Source organism: Esox lucius, chromosome 10, assembly GCF_011004845.1.
Source record: "Esox lucius isolate fEsoLuc1 chromosome 10, fEsoLuc1.pri, whole genome shotgun sequence".
NCBI lineage: Eukaryota > Metazoa > Chordata > Actinopteri > Esociformes > Esocidae > Esox > Esox lucius.
The window spans coordinates 27370405-27391371 of record NC_047578.1 but is presented as its reverse complement, the minus strand read 5'-3'; the positions used below and the strand labels follow the sequence as shown (position 1 = coordinate 27391371).

General features: G+C 40.9%; 1 protein-coding gene and 1 long non-coding RNA gene across 3 annotated transcripts; one reads left to right on the top strand and one right to left on the bottom strand.

Annotated features, from left to right (window-relative positions):
• Positions 1-1977: 1977 nt before the first annotated feature.
• On the bottom strand, positions 1978-3658 carry LOC109616208. Its single transcript, XR_004576253.1, has 2 exons — positions 3401-3658; positions 1978-2396 (listed from the first exon to the last, which is right to left on the bottom strand). It is a non-coding gene; the product is annotated as an uncharacterized LOC109616208 (long non-coding RNA).
• LOC105028980 (protein C1orf43) lies at positions 2707-20681 on the top strand. 2 transcript variants are annotated; one of them, XM_013135694.3, is made up of 8 exons: positions 3184-3258; positions 6670-6854; positions 14928-15029; positions 15187-15295; positions 17579-17632; positions 18770-18936; positions 19019-19077; positions 19967-20681. In XM_013135694.3, exons 3-8 carry the CDS (start codon positions 14967-14969, stop codon positions 20172-20174), a joined length of 660 nt encoding a protein of 219 aa, XP_012991148.1. In that variant the 5' UTR covers positions 3184-3258; positions 6670-6854; positions 14928-14966; the 3' UTR covers positions 20175-20681. The 2 variants fall into 2 exon arrangements, with proteins under 2 accessions (XP_010900366.1, XP_012991148.1); XM_010902064.4 differs by lacking the exon at positions 6670-6854 and having other exon boundaries at positions 2707-3258.
• The last annotated feature ends 286 nt before the right edge of the window (positions 20682-20967 follow it).

Genomic DNA, 20967 nt, shown 5'->3' with positions numbered 1-20967 from the left:
TACAGATGATCTAAAGACCGAAATATTAGCCTCACCGAAATGGGGATTTATGTCCCTGAATTTGTTACACAAATCTGTCTGAGACATTGCCTGACAGTGAGTAGATGGTGTGAGACCTGATAGACTTTTACAAAAAAAAAAATTATATCCCAGTGCTTTATATTTCACTATCTGATAAATCTTTTAGATGGGAATCAAGGGTCACAAGTTGTACACAATGAGAAAGGTAGATGGTTTAGATGTAAAGTATGGAATGGGGTAGAAGCGGAAGTGCTTGCCTGATTGTGCATGGAACACTGCTTAAAAAAATGAAAATCTGGTGCACTGAAATATAACATTCAGGTCTGGGCAATGTGAAAACCAGTCATTAGCATCAATGCCTTCGTCATCTAGGAACTGTCTACACACTCTGGCCATGGACATTGTCCTGCACCAGGAGGAACCCAGGGCACACTGCACCAGCTTAAGGTCTGGTGAGGATTTTATCCAGGTACCTGACAGCAGTCAGGGTACCGTTGGCTAGCACGTGGAGGTCTGTGCAACCCTCCAAGGATATGCCTCCCCAGACCATAACTGACCCACTGCCAAACTGGTCATGCTGAATGATGTTGCAGGCAGCATAATGTTCACCAAGGCGTCTCCGGCCACTTTCATGTCTGTCACATGTACTCAATGTAAACCTGCTCTCATTTGTTCTGGTGTTCACTGGCCAATGCCAATTGAGCTGCATGGTGCTAGGCTGTGAGCACAGGTCCCAATAGAGGAAGTCAGGCCCTCCATGCCACCCTCATGGAGTCCGTTTCTGACAGTTTGGTCAGAAACATGCACACCAATAGCCCACTGGAGGTCATTTTGTAGGGCTCTGGCAGTGCTCCACCTATTCCTACACACACCAAGAAGCAGATATATAGTCCTGCTGCTGGGTTGATGCTTCTACACCCTTCACCAGCTCTCCTTGTGTAACGGCCCATCTCTGGGTATCTCTTCAGACTGTACTGGGAGCCAAAGCAAACCTTCTTGCGACGGCATGTATGGATGTGCCATCCTGGAGGAGCTGGACTACCTGTGCAACCTGAATGGGCTGCAGGTACCGCCTCATGTAACCAGTATTGACAATGACACTAGCAAAATGCAAAACTAGAGGAAAATCATTCAGGAAGGATAAGGAGAGAGCAATCCTCTGTGGCCACCACCTGCAAAAACATTCCCTTTTTGGGGGTTGTCTTGCAGTTGCCACTCCAGTGCACCTGTTGTCACTTTCATTTGCACCACAACAGGTGACATTAATTTGCTTACGCTACTTAACTGGACAGATATCCCAGAAGTTTAATTGACTTGGTGTTATTCTGTAATGATTACGTGTTCCCTTAATTTCTTTGAGCAATGTATATTGTTGCAATTAGTAGATAAGTATAATAATGTACTGTGTGCAGAGTGTATGGTTCTTGAAATGGAGTAGGTGTTACTGAATTGTTTTATGTTCTTGGAGGCTGCTGCCCCGTAGGAAGATCTCTGAGTACAGTAATGGTACCAAATACCCCTTAAAATGTTGTTTTCTAATTTGGTGTTTTAGTCTGCAAGCTATGGTTGATTGAATATTTGGAATGTAACTGCATGCACCTTTAACCCTCTACCGCACGCATTTAGATGACCCTTTAATTTTAAAGTACTTTATATGTTGCCATACGGTAACAACATAAAGTAATGGATATAACTTAGAATAAGTGTAAGTTTAATTATAGTTAGCATGTTTCCTCTGATTTTGTGTTGATTCAATTGGTGCTATTATAAGCATTTACACTGTACTTACACACTACACCTTATACATACTTTCCCCCAAAGAAATTGCTGAATAATGCTTTATAGTATTTCATAATTTTTTTTTTAAGAAATATAATTTAAATTGCAAACTTATAGTTAAATAATAAACTGTTCAAGTATCATAAAAAAACTGACATAAAACCAAAAACACAGCAGTTCAATAATTCAACTACGCAATTTTATGTGAAACAATATGAGCCCTCCATAATCCAACCTCTTCTTGATCTAATGAAACATAAGCAAACATACATTAATGTAATGTAGAAAACATGTAGGAAGCTATGAAATATTCGATTTCTAGACCTCATCTTTTACCTGGCCCATAACTCTGTCTCTTATACCCCTCCTCGCTCTACTTCATTTCATGCACTAGTACACACACACACACACACACACACACACACACACACACACACACACACACACACACACACACACACACACACACACACACACACACACACACACACACACACACAATTTCTCTATACCAATAGATATTGGTAGATTTCTGTATCTCTTCTGTTGCTGGCACGACTCCCTCTTCAGCCTCAAACTGCAGCTCTTCATCTTTGCTGAAAGGATTACAAAGTATTCAAAACAATGCACTGTTTGTGTTGATAGATAAATTACATTACGTCCAATACATTTTATAATCAATGAATAACAAATCTCTAACTTATCCAAATGCCTCATAATTATGGAACACTATTTACTAGACTACAGGCTACCGGTCTTGTCTGCCTCTAAGCTCACTGAACTGTCTTCATCACTGCTTCCATCAACTGTCCATTTAAATGATATTCAATTCATAATAAAATGCCAGGGCAGCCCATAACATACAACTAATCAACATTACATCACGCCAAAGCATCATTGGCCAAAGCATCATTGGCTAAACTAAGCTCTTCTCTTTCCCCAAAAAAACTAGAATGTTTTGTTAAAGAGACAGTAGCAAGGAAATGAACACAGAGGATGTCGCTTTTACGGTATAATGTGCGCTACAGGGTTATTTGACTGGTATATATACCGCTTAAATGAAAATTACCGTTATTACGGTAGTTTATGGTACTTGCAGACTCCGCGGTGTCGTAAACCACAACAATATAACCGTCTCTAGTTAACCTATGTACATTACTGTATGTGTTGTCCACGAATTCGTCAATTGATTCAATACTAGGCTAGAATGCTATCTAGAATAGCCAAAACAATACAGCTGTTTCGTTGGGATGCTGCTTATACACAGGCCCAAAGTTTGATACGATAGGTTTTCTTCTGTGATTTTTAGCAAGACACCTACTGTTACTTTTGATTGCCAGCTAACGTTAGCTACTTACCAAGAAACCTCTGAAGAACCCTTTTAAAGTACAGTTCTCTATGGCCGAGTCACCTTTGTCGGGTGTCAACGTAGTGCTTGTTATGGCATATGGCAGTCTGGTAAGTAGCATATCTTTAAATGCGTAACTAGCTAATTTGAATTCGTGAGAAATAATGCAAATAGCTCCTGATATGCTAACAGTAATAGTTAGCTAGCTCAGTCTTAAGGGTTTCCAAACTTGATTAAAAAAAACATATTTACATTTGTCACCTCATTCCCCACTTGTCTGTGATGCAAACCCAGGCCAGGCCAGGCCAGTGTAGTGTAGTAATTTTTCGCGCCCCCAGCCAGCTGCAATGGTATATTATTCAGTTAACTCAGGGCATCGTTATTCCGCCTTCAACATTATCATGAGGGAAATGGAAATAGAATATTACGATGTGATCTTATATTTTTTAATACAAATTTCGAATGAAGACGAAAAACAGCTAGCATTATGAGAAGAAAATTATCCTTCAATACACCCAGTAAACAATTTGACGTTGAAAAGACGTCTAGGTGGGACGTTGATTCCACGTTAATTTCAGGATGTAATTTGAGGTCGTTGTATAGAGGTAATTTTGAGGTCATTGACACGACGACAGTTCACGGTCGTTGTTTTAACGAAAGAACGTCTTGTCAACTTTTATTGTGAAATCAACATTATGAATGAACATCAAAATTTGCTCTTCTATTTGTAAATGTCAAACTCACACTGCATTTCACAATTAAAGTTATTTTCCATTTTTTATCGGAATAACAATTGGAATCATTTCAATTCCAATTGAAAATTTGGGCAGTTTGGGTGTCAAATTAACATTAATCCTAGACTAAAAATCCATGGAGAATTCATACCTTTGGGACTTAATTAAAAAATCTCTGTCATACTCGACTTTAACTGAGGTGCAGGAGCCAACCCAATTAAAAAGTTTATTATTTTTAACAAGGTAATTTAGTAAACTAAATACTTTCAAAATTGTATTAATGTATAATAAATATACTTAATTACATAAGTTTAAGTGCTAAAATGGGCCCACACATTTCTTACTTTAGTATACTTTTAATAAATGATTGGAAACACAATTACAGTACATTTAAAAGATACTGCTGATGTATTTCAAAAAATAGTATATAAGTGAAATAACTTGAGTATATTCCAAGTGTGCTAAAATGCAATTTACAAACCTTTATTATAGTAAACTAAAATATGAAATTAGTTCCATTAAACATACTTAAGTATAATTGTTACCTTTAAAATAGTATTTAAGTAGTATTCAGTGTATTAAAGTACAACATAATGGTACTACAATAATAAAGTATACTGCCCTTTTCACATATGGAGAATAGGAGAATGTCATAAAATTGGATTTCCGCACATTCAGGATAAATGCAATAGCAATTTTATATGAAAATATTTTGATCATTCGACCTTCATCCATGCATCATGATGCTGCATTGATAATGGATTGAGCCTGAGTGTGGAGATCCTTTCTTTATGAAATGTCTTAATTCAAAATGTTCTAAAACAAACTTCTCATAAATAATGAAGTGAGTGTTAGATAATGAGCACATGATAGTTTTAATGTATTCTGTGTTACCGTTCACAATGTCACAAATGGCGGATTTCTGGAATTCCCTCTTGGTGCTTCAGGTCATTTGAGAATAGCCTAAAAGGTGGAAAAAACAATCAATGGATATAACAATTCCATATCCCATGTTCTACCTTTTTCATGAAGTGCACACTAATTCACTGTCTTGCATATGTATAAAAGCATGGGATTACAATCATGTTTTTGAATGTATGTAATTGGACACTTGAGTGGAATGGAAAAATTGGTATGTAGAGAAAGAGTTCAATGATGCAACATAGGATGCAAGCATATACAAATAATATTTAAAGAAGGTACTGTTTTTTCATATGAGTAAAGACATCATTACTATTTGTGCAGTCACAGATGTTTACAAATACTTCAAGTAAGTTATTTAGCACACAGATAAAAAATGTAGTACACAGTTCAAATGTAGTTTGTAATTGGTAATGCAGATCCAGCCTTATGCACGTATCCACTCTATCATACCTCCCTAAACCAAGATGGCGACATGTGTACTACGCAAGGCTCAGCGTCGACCCAGTTTTTGTAAATTAGCAGTTATTTACTTAATAGTTCGTAGTTTATTCACATAGTACAGCCTGGCATACACTCTATGTAGCCGACAAGAACTCCTGGATATTGGAGCACAATGCACAGAAAGTTTTTGACAACTTCCAACTTCCATTGGAGATTGTGAAGATGCCCCTGGAGACACAATTTACATCGCCAACAGAAAGTGCCCGTAAGTGGCGTTGAGATCGTAAAAACTCAGGGGTGGACGCTGGGAGGCTTCTGGGCTAAGCTTAAGCTAATCCTCCATCAGCTTTCACTACCTAGCCTTTTCCTCGCTAACGTACGGTCACTGGCAAACAAAATAGACAAAATACTAAGTATCATCTCACAAAAAATATTATGGATTGCAGATTCATAATTTTCACAGAAACGTAACTACACAACAACATGCCCGATAACGCAATTGGCCTAGAGGGGCGCGTCGTCTTCAGGGCAGTCCGAAAGGCAGATGACTCCAGTAAGACCAGAGGAGGTGCCCTGTGCATTTATGTAAATAAAGTGTGGTGTACAGACACTTGCAGTGCTTTATCGGGGAGTCACTGCTCAACCAATCTGAAGTACCTGATGATTAAGTGCAGGCTTTTTTACTTCAGGAGTTCACATCCATTTTTGTAACTACAGCCTACATAACTGCAGGTGCTAATGCTAAACTAGCAATGAAAGATCTGCAAGCTGCTATTAGAAAACAACAAACTGCACGTCAGGATGGTTCTTTTATTGTTGCAGGGGATTTAAACCACTCATCTGAAAACAGTTTTTCCAAAATTCCTCACAAATTTCTCCTGCCCCACCAGAGGAGACAATGCACTAGACCACATGTATACAAAGCCATTCCACTCCCCCACCTGGGGTAGTCTGATCACCTTTCACTGTTCCTACTCCCCAAGTACTTACCCCTCATTAAATGTGGGAAACCATCATTGAGGACAGTCAGTGTGGCCAGAGGGGGCAGACTCACAACTAAAGCACCAGTTTCAACACACAGACTAGAAATTGTTTGCCACTCAGGCCACCCTTGACTCTCATATGGACTTTGAAACATACAGCTCTGGAAAAAAATACGAGACCACTGCACCTTTTTCTTTCCTTTCCAAAAATGTTGAAAAGGAAGGTTTTGAGTGAGGAACAGAAGGGTTAAAATTCTGAGACCACTGAAAATTGTTCCTCACTCAACTTTCCTTTTCAACTTTTTTGGAAAGGAAAGAAAAAGGTGCCGTGGTCTCTCAATTTTTTCCGGAGCTGTATGTTTCTTCCATTCTGGATTACATCAACATCTGCACCAACAATGTGACCATCCATAAACTAATAAAGACCTTCCCCAACCAGAAAACCTTGGATGAACAGAGAAGTTCGACAACTGCTAAAGGCAGATGCAGCGATGCAGAAGCCTACAGCTCATACCGGGCCAACCTGAAAAGGGGCATCAAGATGGCTAAACATTACCACAAACTGTGTTGAGGAGCACAAAGAACCATACCCCCACAGCCAGCGATATCTCCATCACCAATCAGGTTCTATGCTCGCTTTGACAGATACAACAAAGATCCAGCCATTAAAGCTGAGCTTCACTCAGATTATCCATTGCCGATGTGTTGTCTGTACTGAGAAGCGTGGATGCACGCCAGGCTGCTGGTCCTGATGGCGTCCCCATCAACCTGTTACTGGCCCAGGCAGTTGTCACGACGTGCTTGAAGACCGCAACCATTGTGCCAGTGCCAAAGCACTTACAAGTTTTGTATCTCTGCGGCATCTTGCATTAGTTAACAGCGCTGGTCTTGCTGTTTACGCTAGTTTGAACCGCAGTCTGGGGGGTGCACCAGTGTAGCTGGAGGTTTCTATTGTTTTTGGAAAATATGTGACCATTTTGAATTTGATGCCAACACATTTAAAAAAATTTGGGACAGGTGCATGTTTTTTACTGTGTTGCATCGCTTCTTTTAACAATACCCATTCCTGCTTGATATAGGATTTCAGCTGCTCAACAGTTTGGGGTGTCCTTTGTCTTATTTTTCATTTCATAATGCGCCAAAAGTTTTCAGTGGGTGAGAGATCTGGACTGCAGGCAGGTCAGTTAAGCAACCTGACTCTTTTACTAGAAAGCAATGCTGTTGTAATACATGCACAATGTGGTTTGGCATTATCTTGCTCAAATAAGCAAAGCCTTCCCTGAAAAAGACATAGTCTGGATAAACCTGTATATATTGTTCCACATTAATGGTGCCTTCAAAGATGTGCAAGTCACACATGCCATGTGCACCACTGCACCCCCATACCATCATGGATGCTGGCTATTGAACTCTGCGCTGATAACAAACCTGGTGGTCCCTGTGCTCTTTTGTCTGGAGAATGCGGCATCTATGATTCCAAATGTTCATTCGTCAGACCACAGGACAGTTTTCCATTTTGGTTCAGTCCATCTTAAATGAGCTTGGGCGTGTTGGTTTTGGATCTTGTTTATATATGGTTTCTTTTTTGCGTGGTAGAGTCTTAACTTGCATTTGTGGATGCTGCGACATACTGTGTTCACAGACAATGTTTTTTGGATGTGTTCCTGAGCCCATGTAGTGATTTCTGTTACAGAATCGTGTCTGTTTTTAATGCAGTGCCGTCTGAGGGCCCGAAGATCACAGCCATCCAATATTGTTTTTCGTCTTTGTTCCTTGCATACAGAGATTTCTCCAGATTCTCTGAATCTTTTAATTATATTATTCTTAAATTGTTGCACTTTTTGCCTGTGCAGTCATTCACTGTGTGGTAAACCATTCCCCATCCTCACTTCTGACAGACCCATCCTTTCTGGAATGATATTTAATACCCGGTCAGGTTACTGACCTGTTGACAATTTTTCCTTTAATTCATTGTGATATTCTACCAGTTTAAATTTTTTAGCATTAAGGTACCTGCACACGGGCTGCGGCGGTGGTGGTGAAGGTCTCATAGACTTTCAATTGGAGAGGGAGAGACAAACCGCAAGCAGTTTTGCAAGCGGTGTGGTGCTCGATACCGTGAGCGGTGCGACTTTCTGTACACGCTTGCTCGCGGGTGGAGGCGCCCAAAGTTCAAATTTTTGAGTGCCCGCCTCTCATTTGAACCGATGAACAGTGTTCATCTTGTCAACCAATCAAACGCTCATTCATTGACAACACCAATAGGCTATATGAGAGGAAAAAGAGGATAAATATATTACTCTCGGATTCCCTGTAATTATACAATTTCACTTTGCTCTCTGCAGACCTACAGTGACATAAACAAAAAATGCAGCCTGAAGGAACGTTGGTGCAGTTCTGTACTTTTCAGGTGGGTGTTAGCCTAAAGTGGATATGAAAATGCCAAGTTTTTGTGATGTCAAAGATAAATCATGTCAGAACTCTTTCCACTTTTAATGTGAACAATTGAAAAACAAACTGAAATCTTCGAGGGGGGAAAATGGAAAAAAAAACTGGTAGCATAAGTGTGCACACACTCTTATAACTGGGGATGTGGCTGTGTTCAGAATTAACCAATCGCATTCAAACTCATGTTAAATAGAAGTCATTACACACCTGCCATCGTTTAAAGTGACTCTGATTAATCAGAAATAAAGTTCAGCTGTTCTAGTAGGATTTCCCTGACATTTTCTTAGTTGCATCTCTGAGCAAAAGCCATGGAACACAGAGAGCTTCCAAGGCATCAGAGAGATCTCATTGTTGAAAGATATCAGTCAGGAGAAAGGAACAAAATAATTTCCAAAGCACTAGATATACCATGGTGAATACACAGTGAATACAGTCATCATCAAGTTGGAGAAAATATGGCACAACAGAGACATTACCAAGACCTGGACATCCCTCAAATTGATGAAAAGACAAGAAGAGAACTGGTCAGGGAGGCTTCCAAGAAGCCTACAGCAACATTAAAGGAACTGCAGGAATTTCTGGCAAGTACTGGCTGTGTGCTACATGTGACAACAATCTCCCGTATTCATCATATGAATGGGCTATGGGGTAGGGTGGCAAGATGGAAGCATTTTCTTACAAAGAAAAACATCCAAGCCTGGCTGAAGTTTGCAAAATCAAACATCAAGTCCCCCAAAAGCACGTGGGAAGATTTGTTATGGTCTAATGAAACATTTTGGCCATAATTCCATAAGGTATGTTTGGTGCAAAATCACATCAACCAAAGAACACCATACCCACAGTGAAGCATGGTGGTGGCAGCAACATGCTTTGGGGCTGTTTTTCTTCAGCTGGAACCAGGGCCTTAGTCAGGGTGGAGGGAATTATGAACAGTTCCTAATACCAGGCAGTTTTGGCACAAAACCTTCAGGCGTCCATTAGAAAGCTGAAGATGAAGAGGTTAGGGTTAGGGTTCACCTTTCAGCGCGACAACGACCCAATGCACACATCCAAATCCGCAAAAGCATGGCTTCACCAGAAGAAGATTAACGTTTTGTAATGGCCCAGCCAGAGCCCAGACCTGAATCCAGTTGAACATCTGTGGGGTGATCTGACGAGGGCTGTGCACAGGAGATGTCCTTGCAATCTGACAGATTTGGAGTGCTTTTGCAAAGAAGAGTGGGCAAATATTGCCACGTCAAGATATATAGAATCCTACCCAAAAAGACTGAGTGCTGTAATAAAAGCACTTAGTCTAAGGGTGTGTACACTTATGCAACTGCCGTTTGTCCTAGAATTTCTAAACAAACAGCCGGAGGCAGAGCCTTTTCTCATAGAGCTCCACTACTGTGGAATGATCTGCCAATTAAGGTTAGAAATGCAAACTCAGTGCAAACTTTCAAGTGTCTACTAAAAACTAGCACGGTTTATGATTAGGTGTAGCCTGGCCCGGGGGCGTGAAGGTGACCAGAAGGCTTGATACTGTCCACCCTTGCTATCTTGCCAGGTGGGCTCTCATTGCCACTGGAATGCCCTCCCTCCAATGCCTTTCGGGGGAAGAGTCACTGGCTTGTTGTTGACTCTCTGTTGCGCACTTGTGCAATTGGACTGTACTCGGCAATACTCGGCCCTCATTCAGGGTGGTTGCAGTTGGTGGGTGTCCCTTTGGTTGATGCCTGGCGATGTGGGTGGATTGATTTCCTGCCTGTTGGGCCCTGTCCGGGGCCTCCTCCGGATTGGACCACAGTGTCGCCAGACCTTGTCCTTGTCCATCTGATCATACTTCTGACGTAGTCTAAATTTAAATAGACTCTGGATTTAGCCCACATGCATTTATTAATTATTCCAATTGGACTTTTAATATCTCACCCGGCACAGCCGGAAGAGGACTGGTCACCCCTCTGAGCCTGGATCCTCTCTAGGTTTCTTCCTAAATTTCGGCCTTCTTAGGTAGTTATTCCTAGCCACTGAAATTCAACACTACTGTTGTTTGCTCCTTGGGGTTTAAGGCCAGGTGTTTCTGTAAAAGCACTTTGTGATAAATGCTGTTGTAAAAAGGGCTTTATAAATTAATTTGATTGATTGATGCAATCAGGTTATTGTGATTTTTTTTTTTTTTTAGTTTGTTTTTCAGTTGAATTGTTTACATTATAGGTCACATTAAAAGTGGATAAAGTTCTGACATGATTTATCTGTCTCATTCTTTTACATCACAAAAACCTGGCATTTTAACTTAGGAGGATGTGTAGACTTTTTATATCCACTGTATATATATTATGGATGCAAAAGGAGGAGAGTGGATTTATTTTATCTTAGTATATACTCGTTTGACTGGCTATTCTCACGTGCAAAACTAGTGAAGTTGTTAATTGAATGTCAATCGTCATGTGTAATTTTGTTTTTATATTATAACAATATTGCCTAATAATTATAATTATAATATTGCACACAGATGAGAATTCCAAAATAATCTGCTTACCTAGACCATTACATTACCTATTTACAATGAGCACAGAAAAAAATACAATTTTCTTGGCTTTCATTTTAATTTTATTTACAAAAATGTACAACATCTGTAGGTGAACTTCTAGACAACAAAACCAAAACCTAACTTCGCCAGAGCATTGTTGTTGTTTCTAGCAGTGGTGTTTTTATATGTAAAAAAATTGGTTGGGCACAAACCATTTAAAAATATAGGATACATACCAGTAAAGCTACAAAACTACCACTTGCTACTGATGTGTTTATTTAACACATCATCAAACAGCGTGGCTCCACAAAACACTTAACAACAAAAATATAACCAATGCACAGACCAGCACCACAAAGGCAGGATGATAAAATATGCTTTCATTCACCAAGGCTGAGGGATCACTTGAAGAGAAAGGTGGCATGGCGGTTCTTCCTCTGGGCAAATGTTTTGATGACTTTGGGAATGAAGTCATGTTGTCCCATGGTATTGCGAGTGAAGGTTTTTACCTTCCTCAAGGTGGAAAAGTTCCTCTCTGACTTGGATGTCGTCGTAAGTGTTATGATAATTTTCAGCAGAGTGACGGTCTCAGCAAAAGCCTCCTCTAGGTTGTTCTCTTGGATGGATCTTAACAGAGACAGGGCCGTCTTACCAGTGTGAAGCTCAGTATGGCGGTACAGAGTGGTCAGCTCAGACTTCAACTTTTTCTTGTTTCCCAGAGGCCGTAGTTTCACCGCACAGTCAAGCTCAGATGTAGGGAATGACAGGACATATTGTGGGAAGAGCGAGCTGTCAACCAGCTTGGCAGCGATCAGGTGGTCACTTTGTGAAAACGTCTGCTCCACCTGGGAGATGACTGTCGCGTGCGTCCTTCATCACCGGCGCTGTGTTGGTTACTCGTTGGCCCCATTCATCAGTTTGCTTCTGCATATTCTGGACATTCTCCTTGAAACGGGTGAGCGCACTGCTAATCCCAGATGCATCGATGCTCCATTTTTGCAGTGTGGTGTATAAATCATAAACTTCTGGAATAAGGAAGAAAAAAAAAATCCAGCAGCTGCACAATTTTTTTTTTTGACAGGCCGTATGCCTCACTTATGGTGGCCTCATCCCATCCTGGTTGTGTGCGTATGTCCTTCATACACAGGAGCAACGCAGCGTGGATTTCCCAAACTGCATTAACAGTTCTACTTTTAGGACAGGGGGTGGCCTTGGAATGCATCTCTGTGTTGCCTCAGCAAGTGCTGCAACATGTTTTGGAGCGCCAGAGAAAAAGGTGGCAAAAGCATTTAAATCTGCAAAAAACACAAAGTTGCTGCAAGGTCAGGTTCAGCTGGTGAGCATAACAGTGAACAAACAGGGCATGTGGGTATGTCTCTTTCATTAGCGTCTGTACCCTTCGGAGGTTTCCACTCATTATAGCCGCACCATCATCATTCTAAGCTTTTCTCCCAGCTTCAGTGGTTCCAGCACACCCTTGATGCTATTAGAGAGGCCGAGTGATGATATTAGAGAGGCCGAGTCCAGTTTTATCTTTGACTTCCACAAACTCCAAAAACCTCTCTGTCACTGTATTGTCAGGCAACATATATCGCAACACAACCACCATTTGTGATTTACAGGAGACATCAGTTGTCTAATCTGCCTGTATGGCAACAAATGATGTCTCGTCCACTTGCTTGGCTATCTCCTCCCTGTACACTTCATACAGTCTAACAGTTATTTTTTGTACAGTGCTAGATGTCCCTTTGAAGATGGGCTGAGCGTCATAGTGACTCTGAAGTCTTGAATCTCCCTCACACAGTCTCGAAAATGCATCTGAATATTCCAGGATTCAGGGAGTCCACTGACTTGTTGTGCCCCCGCAGTGCGGTTTCACATTTTCCACACAGTTTAATACATGTGACTGAGAATGTACCTGTTTTCCTCCACCTGTTTGTTATGCTGCTCAATGGAGCGCCTGTATGCACTGTCAACTTAGGCTGTGACATTTACCCTTCCAAGTAAGCCCAATTTCACAGCATTGTCCAGATGACTCCCGCTGCTCTCATGTTTTGCAATTCTCCCAGAAAGATGTTTCAAATCTTTTAACCCGTCCTCGACCAAGTACCATCTCCACCAAATAGCAGACATGGAACACAGAATAGTGCCTTCTTTTGTATGCAAACCGTTAGCCACTTTTTCTTCAAAAACCACTCCACGTTAAACCCACGGTTACTTTTACCAGCAGTTTGAGTGATGACAATATCCTGTGGCTGATGGCCACCAAGCCGCTTTACTTCAAGTTTCAAGTTCAAGGGTTTCAAACCGGTGCTCGAGTATGAAATCCACTTTATTCATTTTCTCAAGTCTGCCGTTTGTGAAGCTAACAAGCTAGTTAAGATAATCTACCCTCTTCGCTTTTCTTGCCGACTAATGTTGGTGCCAGACAGACAGCCAGTCGGGTCTGAAATACAAAATGACGCTGTAGTGGGGCTACCCGGCCGTCAGCCCCACTTGGCATCAAATCCGTGTGATCTACATTGATCACACTAACATTCTGAGCATGCGCATCAATATTTTCACACGTACTAGCCCCATATTCACGCTTAGCCTATGGCCTACTACTGCAAACTCGAATCGGCAGAATGCAGTCTGAATCAGCCAGGCAGGGACCAATGAACATGAAATAAAATCCTAACACAAATGATATGCAATTCAGGAAGATGCTATATTCATAGATAAAAATTATAGGAAGTAATCTTTGTGAAAAAAAAAAATAACAATAGGAAGTAATCTTATGACCAGTCGCCCCTGGTTACACACGACAACCACTGTGGCTGTCGTGTGTACACCCCCGCATGGGTGTACACACGGTACGCAGATTCTTCCTGTGGTTCAGTTGTCAACTAAACCGTGAGAGAAATCCACCCTACTCCAATTGAAAGTGTATGAGACCTTCACCACCACCACCACGGCCCGTGTGCAGGGACCTTTACACACATTTTCATTTTTTTTTTTTGCCTCTGTCCCAGTTTTCGAGAAACAATAGAATGTCTCAGTTTCAACATTTAAACCCTATATTCAATAGAAAATGGTTCAAAGACCACATATTAAATGATTTGCATGTCATTGCATTCTTCAATTTATTTTTATTTACATTTACACAGCGTCCTAACTTTTTTGTAAATGTGGTTGTAAATGTAAGGGTGAGTAAATGCTATTTCATAAATAAAAATGTGGGTAAAAAGTGATTACATGCGTTTACCCTACGCTATGTCTCTTAGTATGATCAATTAATAAAAAAATTATCAACATTCATACTTCCTGCATTTTTTACCGGATCCCTGAAACTTTGGCTAACACACAACCCTTGGCCACCATGCCAATTCTTCTAGCCATCTCAGTAAGATTTATATTACCTTGTTGGATAGATGGCCAGTTGCTGAAGGCTAAAGCATGAAGAAACTGGTACCAAGACCCCACTTTGAAAACCTCTAGTCTGAGCTAGCGAACTACAGATTTTACTCTGCCCACACAGCCTAGTCACATCTTTGATAATATTGTTGTGTGACATGCTTTAGAAAGGACCATATTTTAGTATTTCAATTAAATTTGAACTGAACCTGTATTTGGACAGGGAAGGATTGTGTCCTCCTCATCAAAATTCTGGTTGAAATTATAACACTAGCTCGTGTGGATTGCACCTTTTTTGTGTTGCTAATATTTTTTACATTCTAACTTTTTATTTATTTGGACAGGTCTTTGTACTGCTGTTTATCTTTGTTAAGAGGCAGATAATGCGTTTTGCTATGAGATCCCGCAGAGGACCCCATGCCCCAATTGGACACAATGCACCCAAGGCAAGAAGCCCAGCTATCAATGGACATTGATTTCTCCAATCTTAATCATTCAGCTAAAATCAACCAACCCATTCTGTACTGTCATCCGTCAGACGGTGATTAATACCTTGGTGTTTGTTCTTTGTATGTTGACGGTTTGACCTTGGTATTTTACCAGGGTCTGCGGGAAGAGATAGATGCCCGTCTTTCCAAAGTCCAAGAAATTTGCTTTGAGCCACGACTTCTCTCGGAGGATGACGATAGGTTAACGCATGGAACACAGTTCAGTAAGTTACCATTGAAATGCTTCCACTGACTAGCCTGACATTTTTCTGAAGGCTGACTAACCATCAGCATCTCTCCGGCTCACAAATACAGCGGGGAGAACAAGTATTTGATACACTGCCGATTTTGCAGGTTTTCCTATGTAGAGGTCTGGATTTTTTTTTTTTTATAATTAATTAGCATTTTATTGCATGACATAAGTATTTGATCACCTACCAACCAGTAAGAATTCCGGCTCTCACAGACATGTTAGTTTCTTTAAGAAGCCCTCTTGTTCTCCACTCATTACCTGTATTAACTGCACCTGTTTGAACTCGTTACCTGTATAAAAGACACCTGTCCACACACTCAATCAAACAGACTCCAACCTCTCCACAATGGCCAAGACCAGAGAGCTGTTTAAGGACATCAGGGCTATAATTGTAGACCTGTACAAGGCTGGGATGGGCTACAGGACAATAGGCAAGCAGCTTGGTGAGAAGGCAACAACTGTTGGCGCAATTATTAGAAAATGGAAGAAGTTCAAGATGACGGTCAATCTCCCTCGGTCTGGGGCTCCATGCAAGATCTCACCTCGTGGGGCATCAATGATCATGAGGAAGGTGAGGGATCAGCCCAGAACTACACGGCAGGACCTGGTCAATGACCTGAAGAGAGCTGGGACCACTGTCTCAAAGAAAACCCTTGGTAACACACTATGCCGTCATGGATTAAAATCCTGCAGGGCACGCAACGTAACCCTGCTCAAGCCAGCGCATGTCCAGAGCTTTTTGGTCTAAACTCCACTCACCGTGTTTGGAGGAAGAAGAAGGATGAGTACAACCCCAAGAACACCATACCAACCGTGAAGCATGGAAGTGGAAACATCATTCTTTGGGGATGCTTTTCTGCAAAGGGGACAGGACGACTGCATCATATTGAGGGGAGGATGGATGGGGCCATGTGTCGTGAGATCTTGGCCAACAACCTCCTTCCCTCAGTAAGAGCATTGAAGATGGGTCGTGGCTGGGTCTTCCAGCAAGACAATGACCCAAAACACACAGCCAGGGCAACTAAGGAGTAGCTCTGTAAGAAGCATCTCAAGGTCCTGGAGTGGCCTAGCCAGTCTCCAGACCTGAACCCAATAGAAAATCTTTGGAGGGAGCTGAGAATCCGTATTGCCCAGCGACAGCCGCAAAACCTGAAGGCTCTGGAGAAGGTCTGTATGGAGGAGTGGGCCAAAATCCCTGCTGCAATGTGTGCAAACCTGGTCAAGAACTACAGGAAACGTATGATCTCTAATTGCAAACAAAGGTTTCTGTACCAAATATTAAGTTCTGCTTTTCTGATGCATCAAATACTTGGTAGGTGATCAAATACTTATGTCATGCAATTAAAATGCAAATCAATTACTTAAAAATCATACAATGTGATTTTCAGGATTTTTGTTTTAGATTCCATCACTCACAGTTGAAGAGTACCTATGATAAAAATTACAGACTTGTACATGCTTTGTAAGTGGGAAAACCTGCAAATTCAGCAGTGTATCAAATACTTGTTCTCCCCACTCTATATTGGTTGCATATACAGTGTAGTAGACATGATGGCAGGTGCGGTGAAATGCTGATTTCCCGACTTCTCCAATGCAGTAAAATGACAGAAATAAGCAGGGGGAAAATGTTCAATTAATGCAAAATCTAGAGAGGTGTTTAGGTTCTAGAACGGCCACAGCCCATGCTTTAAATACCTACTACAGATGGGGTAAAAAAGCAACCCCTTATTTCCCAGTTGGGTGAAACCTTGCACCACCTTCTCCAAGTCTTTACGATCCCAAAAAATCTGTCCTAATTCTAAAAGCAGAACCAAGGGCAACCGCTTACTGCTGGTATTTTGCAATTGCCAAATAATAAATAGTGTTATAACCAGCACTGGGCATGAGACTGCTGGCTTGCTTCTAAAGCTAAGCAGTGTTGGACCCGGGCGGAGAACTGATTCTGCTGGATGTGTTTTTGGAGGGCCAATTGAGGGGACTCTTCCCTTTTGGTCTAAAGAACAAAATCCCAAATTAATCCAGTTGGTCTTGGTTTATTTCACAACCAGGCCCTTTTCCCATCACGCCCACCAAATCATTCTTATTCCTAATTGGCATACATCACTCGTCACCTCTCTGCCTCATGGAGTTTTTAAATTTGTCGCCGTGCAACACCCACGTAGGTGCTACACACTGGTACTAGTTGATGATGCTTTCGGCATCTAGAAAAGCTCTAGACATCCAGTTAATTATTTTGTATCAACTGTTTTTTTAGGTTGCTTCAACTACCTGTACAGAATGAAGGCCCTAGACGCCATCCGGGACTCCGGTAAGAGCTGAAGTGTTTTCATAATCAAATTCATTGTTTTAAGCATGGCTGTACAATCCAATTGGCATAAAGTGATTTTCCTGCTTATAAAACTCAAAGGCGACACCCTCAAATTCTCACACTGCCTCTGTGTTATGATAAAACATAATTTTGTGTTCATATGTAAAATACCAGCGAAATACTACAGCGATTGTGACAATAAGAGGAAAGGTTTTTCAGATTAGCAGTATTGCCAGATGGGTAGGGTTCCCCCATAATTTTGCTATTTTTAATGGGCTTGGGCATGTTGATTTCGATTTGTGGAGAAAAAAAAATAGCATTTGGGCGTTTTTTTTTAGGGGTACGCGGGTTTATTGTTTTGCTGTCTGTGACCTGGTAACCTTGCATACTGGACCAGACTCGTCCTGACAACATAGAGATGAGTAAAGTTGGAGAAACAAGTGGATTGTAGTTTTATGTTACACCAAAGCATGTCAAAATATTTCAGTAACACTTAATAACGCCTAAACTACGTAAACTTTTTTATATTTCAGATGGTTTAGTAGAATAACATGTTATTTTCAATAGAGTTTGCAAGAGACAAACGAAGATGACTAGTGAAAAGGCGATTAGAGGTATCTACTGTCTGAAAATACATTATATATGCAACACACACTAAAAATTTACAATTACATATTTAAGTCACTAATAATATAAATACATGAACATGAAGACACTGGATCATCACAAGCAGCATACCTACAGTGGGGAGAAAATTATTTGATTCGCTGCCAATTTTGCAGCTTTTCCCACTTACAAAGCATGTAGAAATCTGTAATTTTTATCATTGGTACTCTTCAACTGTGAGTGACGGAATCTAAAACAAAAATCCAGATAATCACATTATATAATTTTTAAGTAATTAATTTGCATTTTATTGCATGACATAAGTATTTGATCACCTACCAACCAGTAAGAATTCCGGCTCTCACAGACCTGTTTGTTTTTCTTTAAGAAGCCCTCCTGTTCTCCACTCATTACCTGTATTAACTGCACCTGTTTGAACTCGTTACCTGTATAAGACACCTGTCCACACACTCAGACCAACCCTGGAATATGTTCTTGTTTTTCTTATAATGACCCTCCATCCATCCTCAGGGATCCCACTGCACGAGATAGGCCGCAACCCAAATGCCATCACTGGACGCAGTTTCCGCAACTGGCTGCTTGACCTGCGGAACTCCCACTCCCTGATCAAGAGCAGCCGCAGCACTCTCATTGACAATCTGTTAGAGGGATACGAAAGTGCACGCCATGGAACAGGGGTGTGTGTTCACTGTTTCTATGCTACTGTTCTGTTGTCAAGTGTTTGTCCATGGAAGTGATACTTTTTACTTTTTGTTTTAGGTATTTGGGGAAGCTGAATATATGAAATATCAGGAGGCTCTGAATGAACTAGCCGAAGTGTAAGTATTAAAGGATAAATGAGTTTGCCTCACGAAAATGTTAGCGTAAAATCCGCTGTTATCTGCATATCCAATGGCAGTTTTTGCTGGAGCGCGTAAGCGGAAACAATACCCAAAACTGTAATGGCTGAGGTAAAGGTTGTATTACCGCTGTTTATATAGCGTAATGCAGTGTCTCCCAACCTTTTTCAGTTACTGTACCCCCAAAAATAATTTGCACTGCTTGGAGTACCCCCTCATGTTCATTTCACTAGTAAGTCTATGGTGTCATGAGTATTTTCAAGTACCCCCTGTGGAAAGGCCAAGTACCCCCAGGGGTCCTAGTACCCCTGGTTGGGAACCACTGGCGTAATGGTTAAAGACACAGTCTGCCACATAGAAAACCGTGGTTCTCAACCAGCCAGGGACAACAGCATCCATCCTTCTAATCGTGGGCTGGCTGAACTATGCTTGTCCTGTTTCCTTTCTGGTTAAATATATCTTTATATTATATTACAGTGTTGTAATTTCATTAAGTCATCAATATTTTGTGATTATTGGTGATGTTAAAATGTTGGCTAGTGTGTTATTGAATAACATTTTAAAAATTTCAGTGGAAATAGTATTTTCACCTGGTTGGTTAAGGAGCTAAAAAATACAACCCTCTATTATTGGCCACCATCCCCAGCAATCGGACGCCTTACTATTTCTTTCAGTGACATCATATTAGTCTTCTCTGGCGTTTATTAGAAAGTTGTAGCTACCTTGTTTGCCTACTGGGAAAGAAAACGATGGACCAATTTGAAGTTAGGGGGTTGTTGATGTCTTTGGTCCTCAAGATTATGGGGATCTTTTCCATCACATTATCTTTCTATTTATACTTTGCTTTCCCACTCTGTTCTCCACACAGTGTGAAAGCATACTCCAGCTCCACCAGTCTAGACCAGCATCACCAATCAGCAGCCAAGGACCTGACAGGCTCACTAGCCCGCAGCACCCCCTCTACCATCCAGGTCACCTACCTGCCCTCCACCAGCCAGCGTAGCAAGAGGCCAAAGCACTTTCTGGAACTTAAGAGCTTCAAGGACAACTACAACACACTGGAGAGCACCCTATGAGGGTGATGTCGTGCATAAAGATGACTCCATCAGTTGCACGGAAGCATCAGCAATACCGAAAGCTGTTTGAGACAATGCTTGTGAGAGGGCACAGTTGGTGCCATTTAAATTCCTGCTTTTCATATGCATATTATTTGTATTCAATGATGGATAGTGTGATTGAGATGACACTACCTTGGCTGAAGTGTCTACCAAAAAACATTGTTATGAGTGCGTAGTGTAATTAAAGGCCATAAATGGGCTCATTTCAACTTATGTTGACTTCATTACCATTGGACAGGAGCAAGGACCATAAGACAAAGCATGTGAATGGAATATCATGCAGGGCCTTTATCCTAGAATCTGTTATACGTCTATGGTACAGATGCACTGGTGCTGACACATTTACAAAGACTGTTCAAACTGTTTAATGTCACCTGAACGTGAATTGTTCAACTTGAAATGTTTTTGTGCTATTTATGTATTTGTTTTGAATGTTTGTAGATTGAAGTAAATATATTTATACAAGTTCCATATTTAATTTCAATTATGTTTTTACATTGTTGAATCCAAACTGTAGTGATGTGTGGTGGAGATTAAATCCACTGAGTCATGATTATGTATTGATTACATCAGTATGGAATGGAATGTTCCATCTTCTACAGTGGGTTTTGATTTCTCCACTAGATGGCAATAGTAAGTTGGTAAACAACTTGGATCGTTTCATTTGTAGAGAAGTAGTTACACTAGTAATGGTGTTGGCTTGAAATGAAGGCTAATCCGTGGCCAAAGCCTATGAGCAAATGAATGGGAT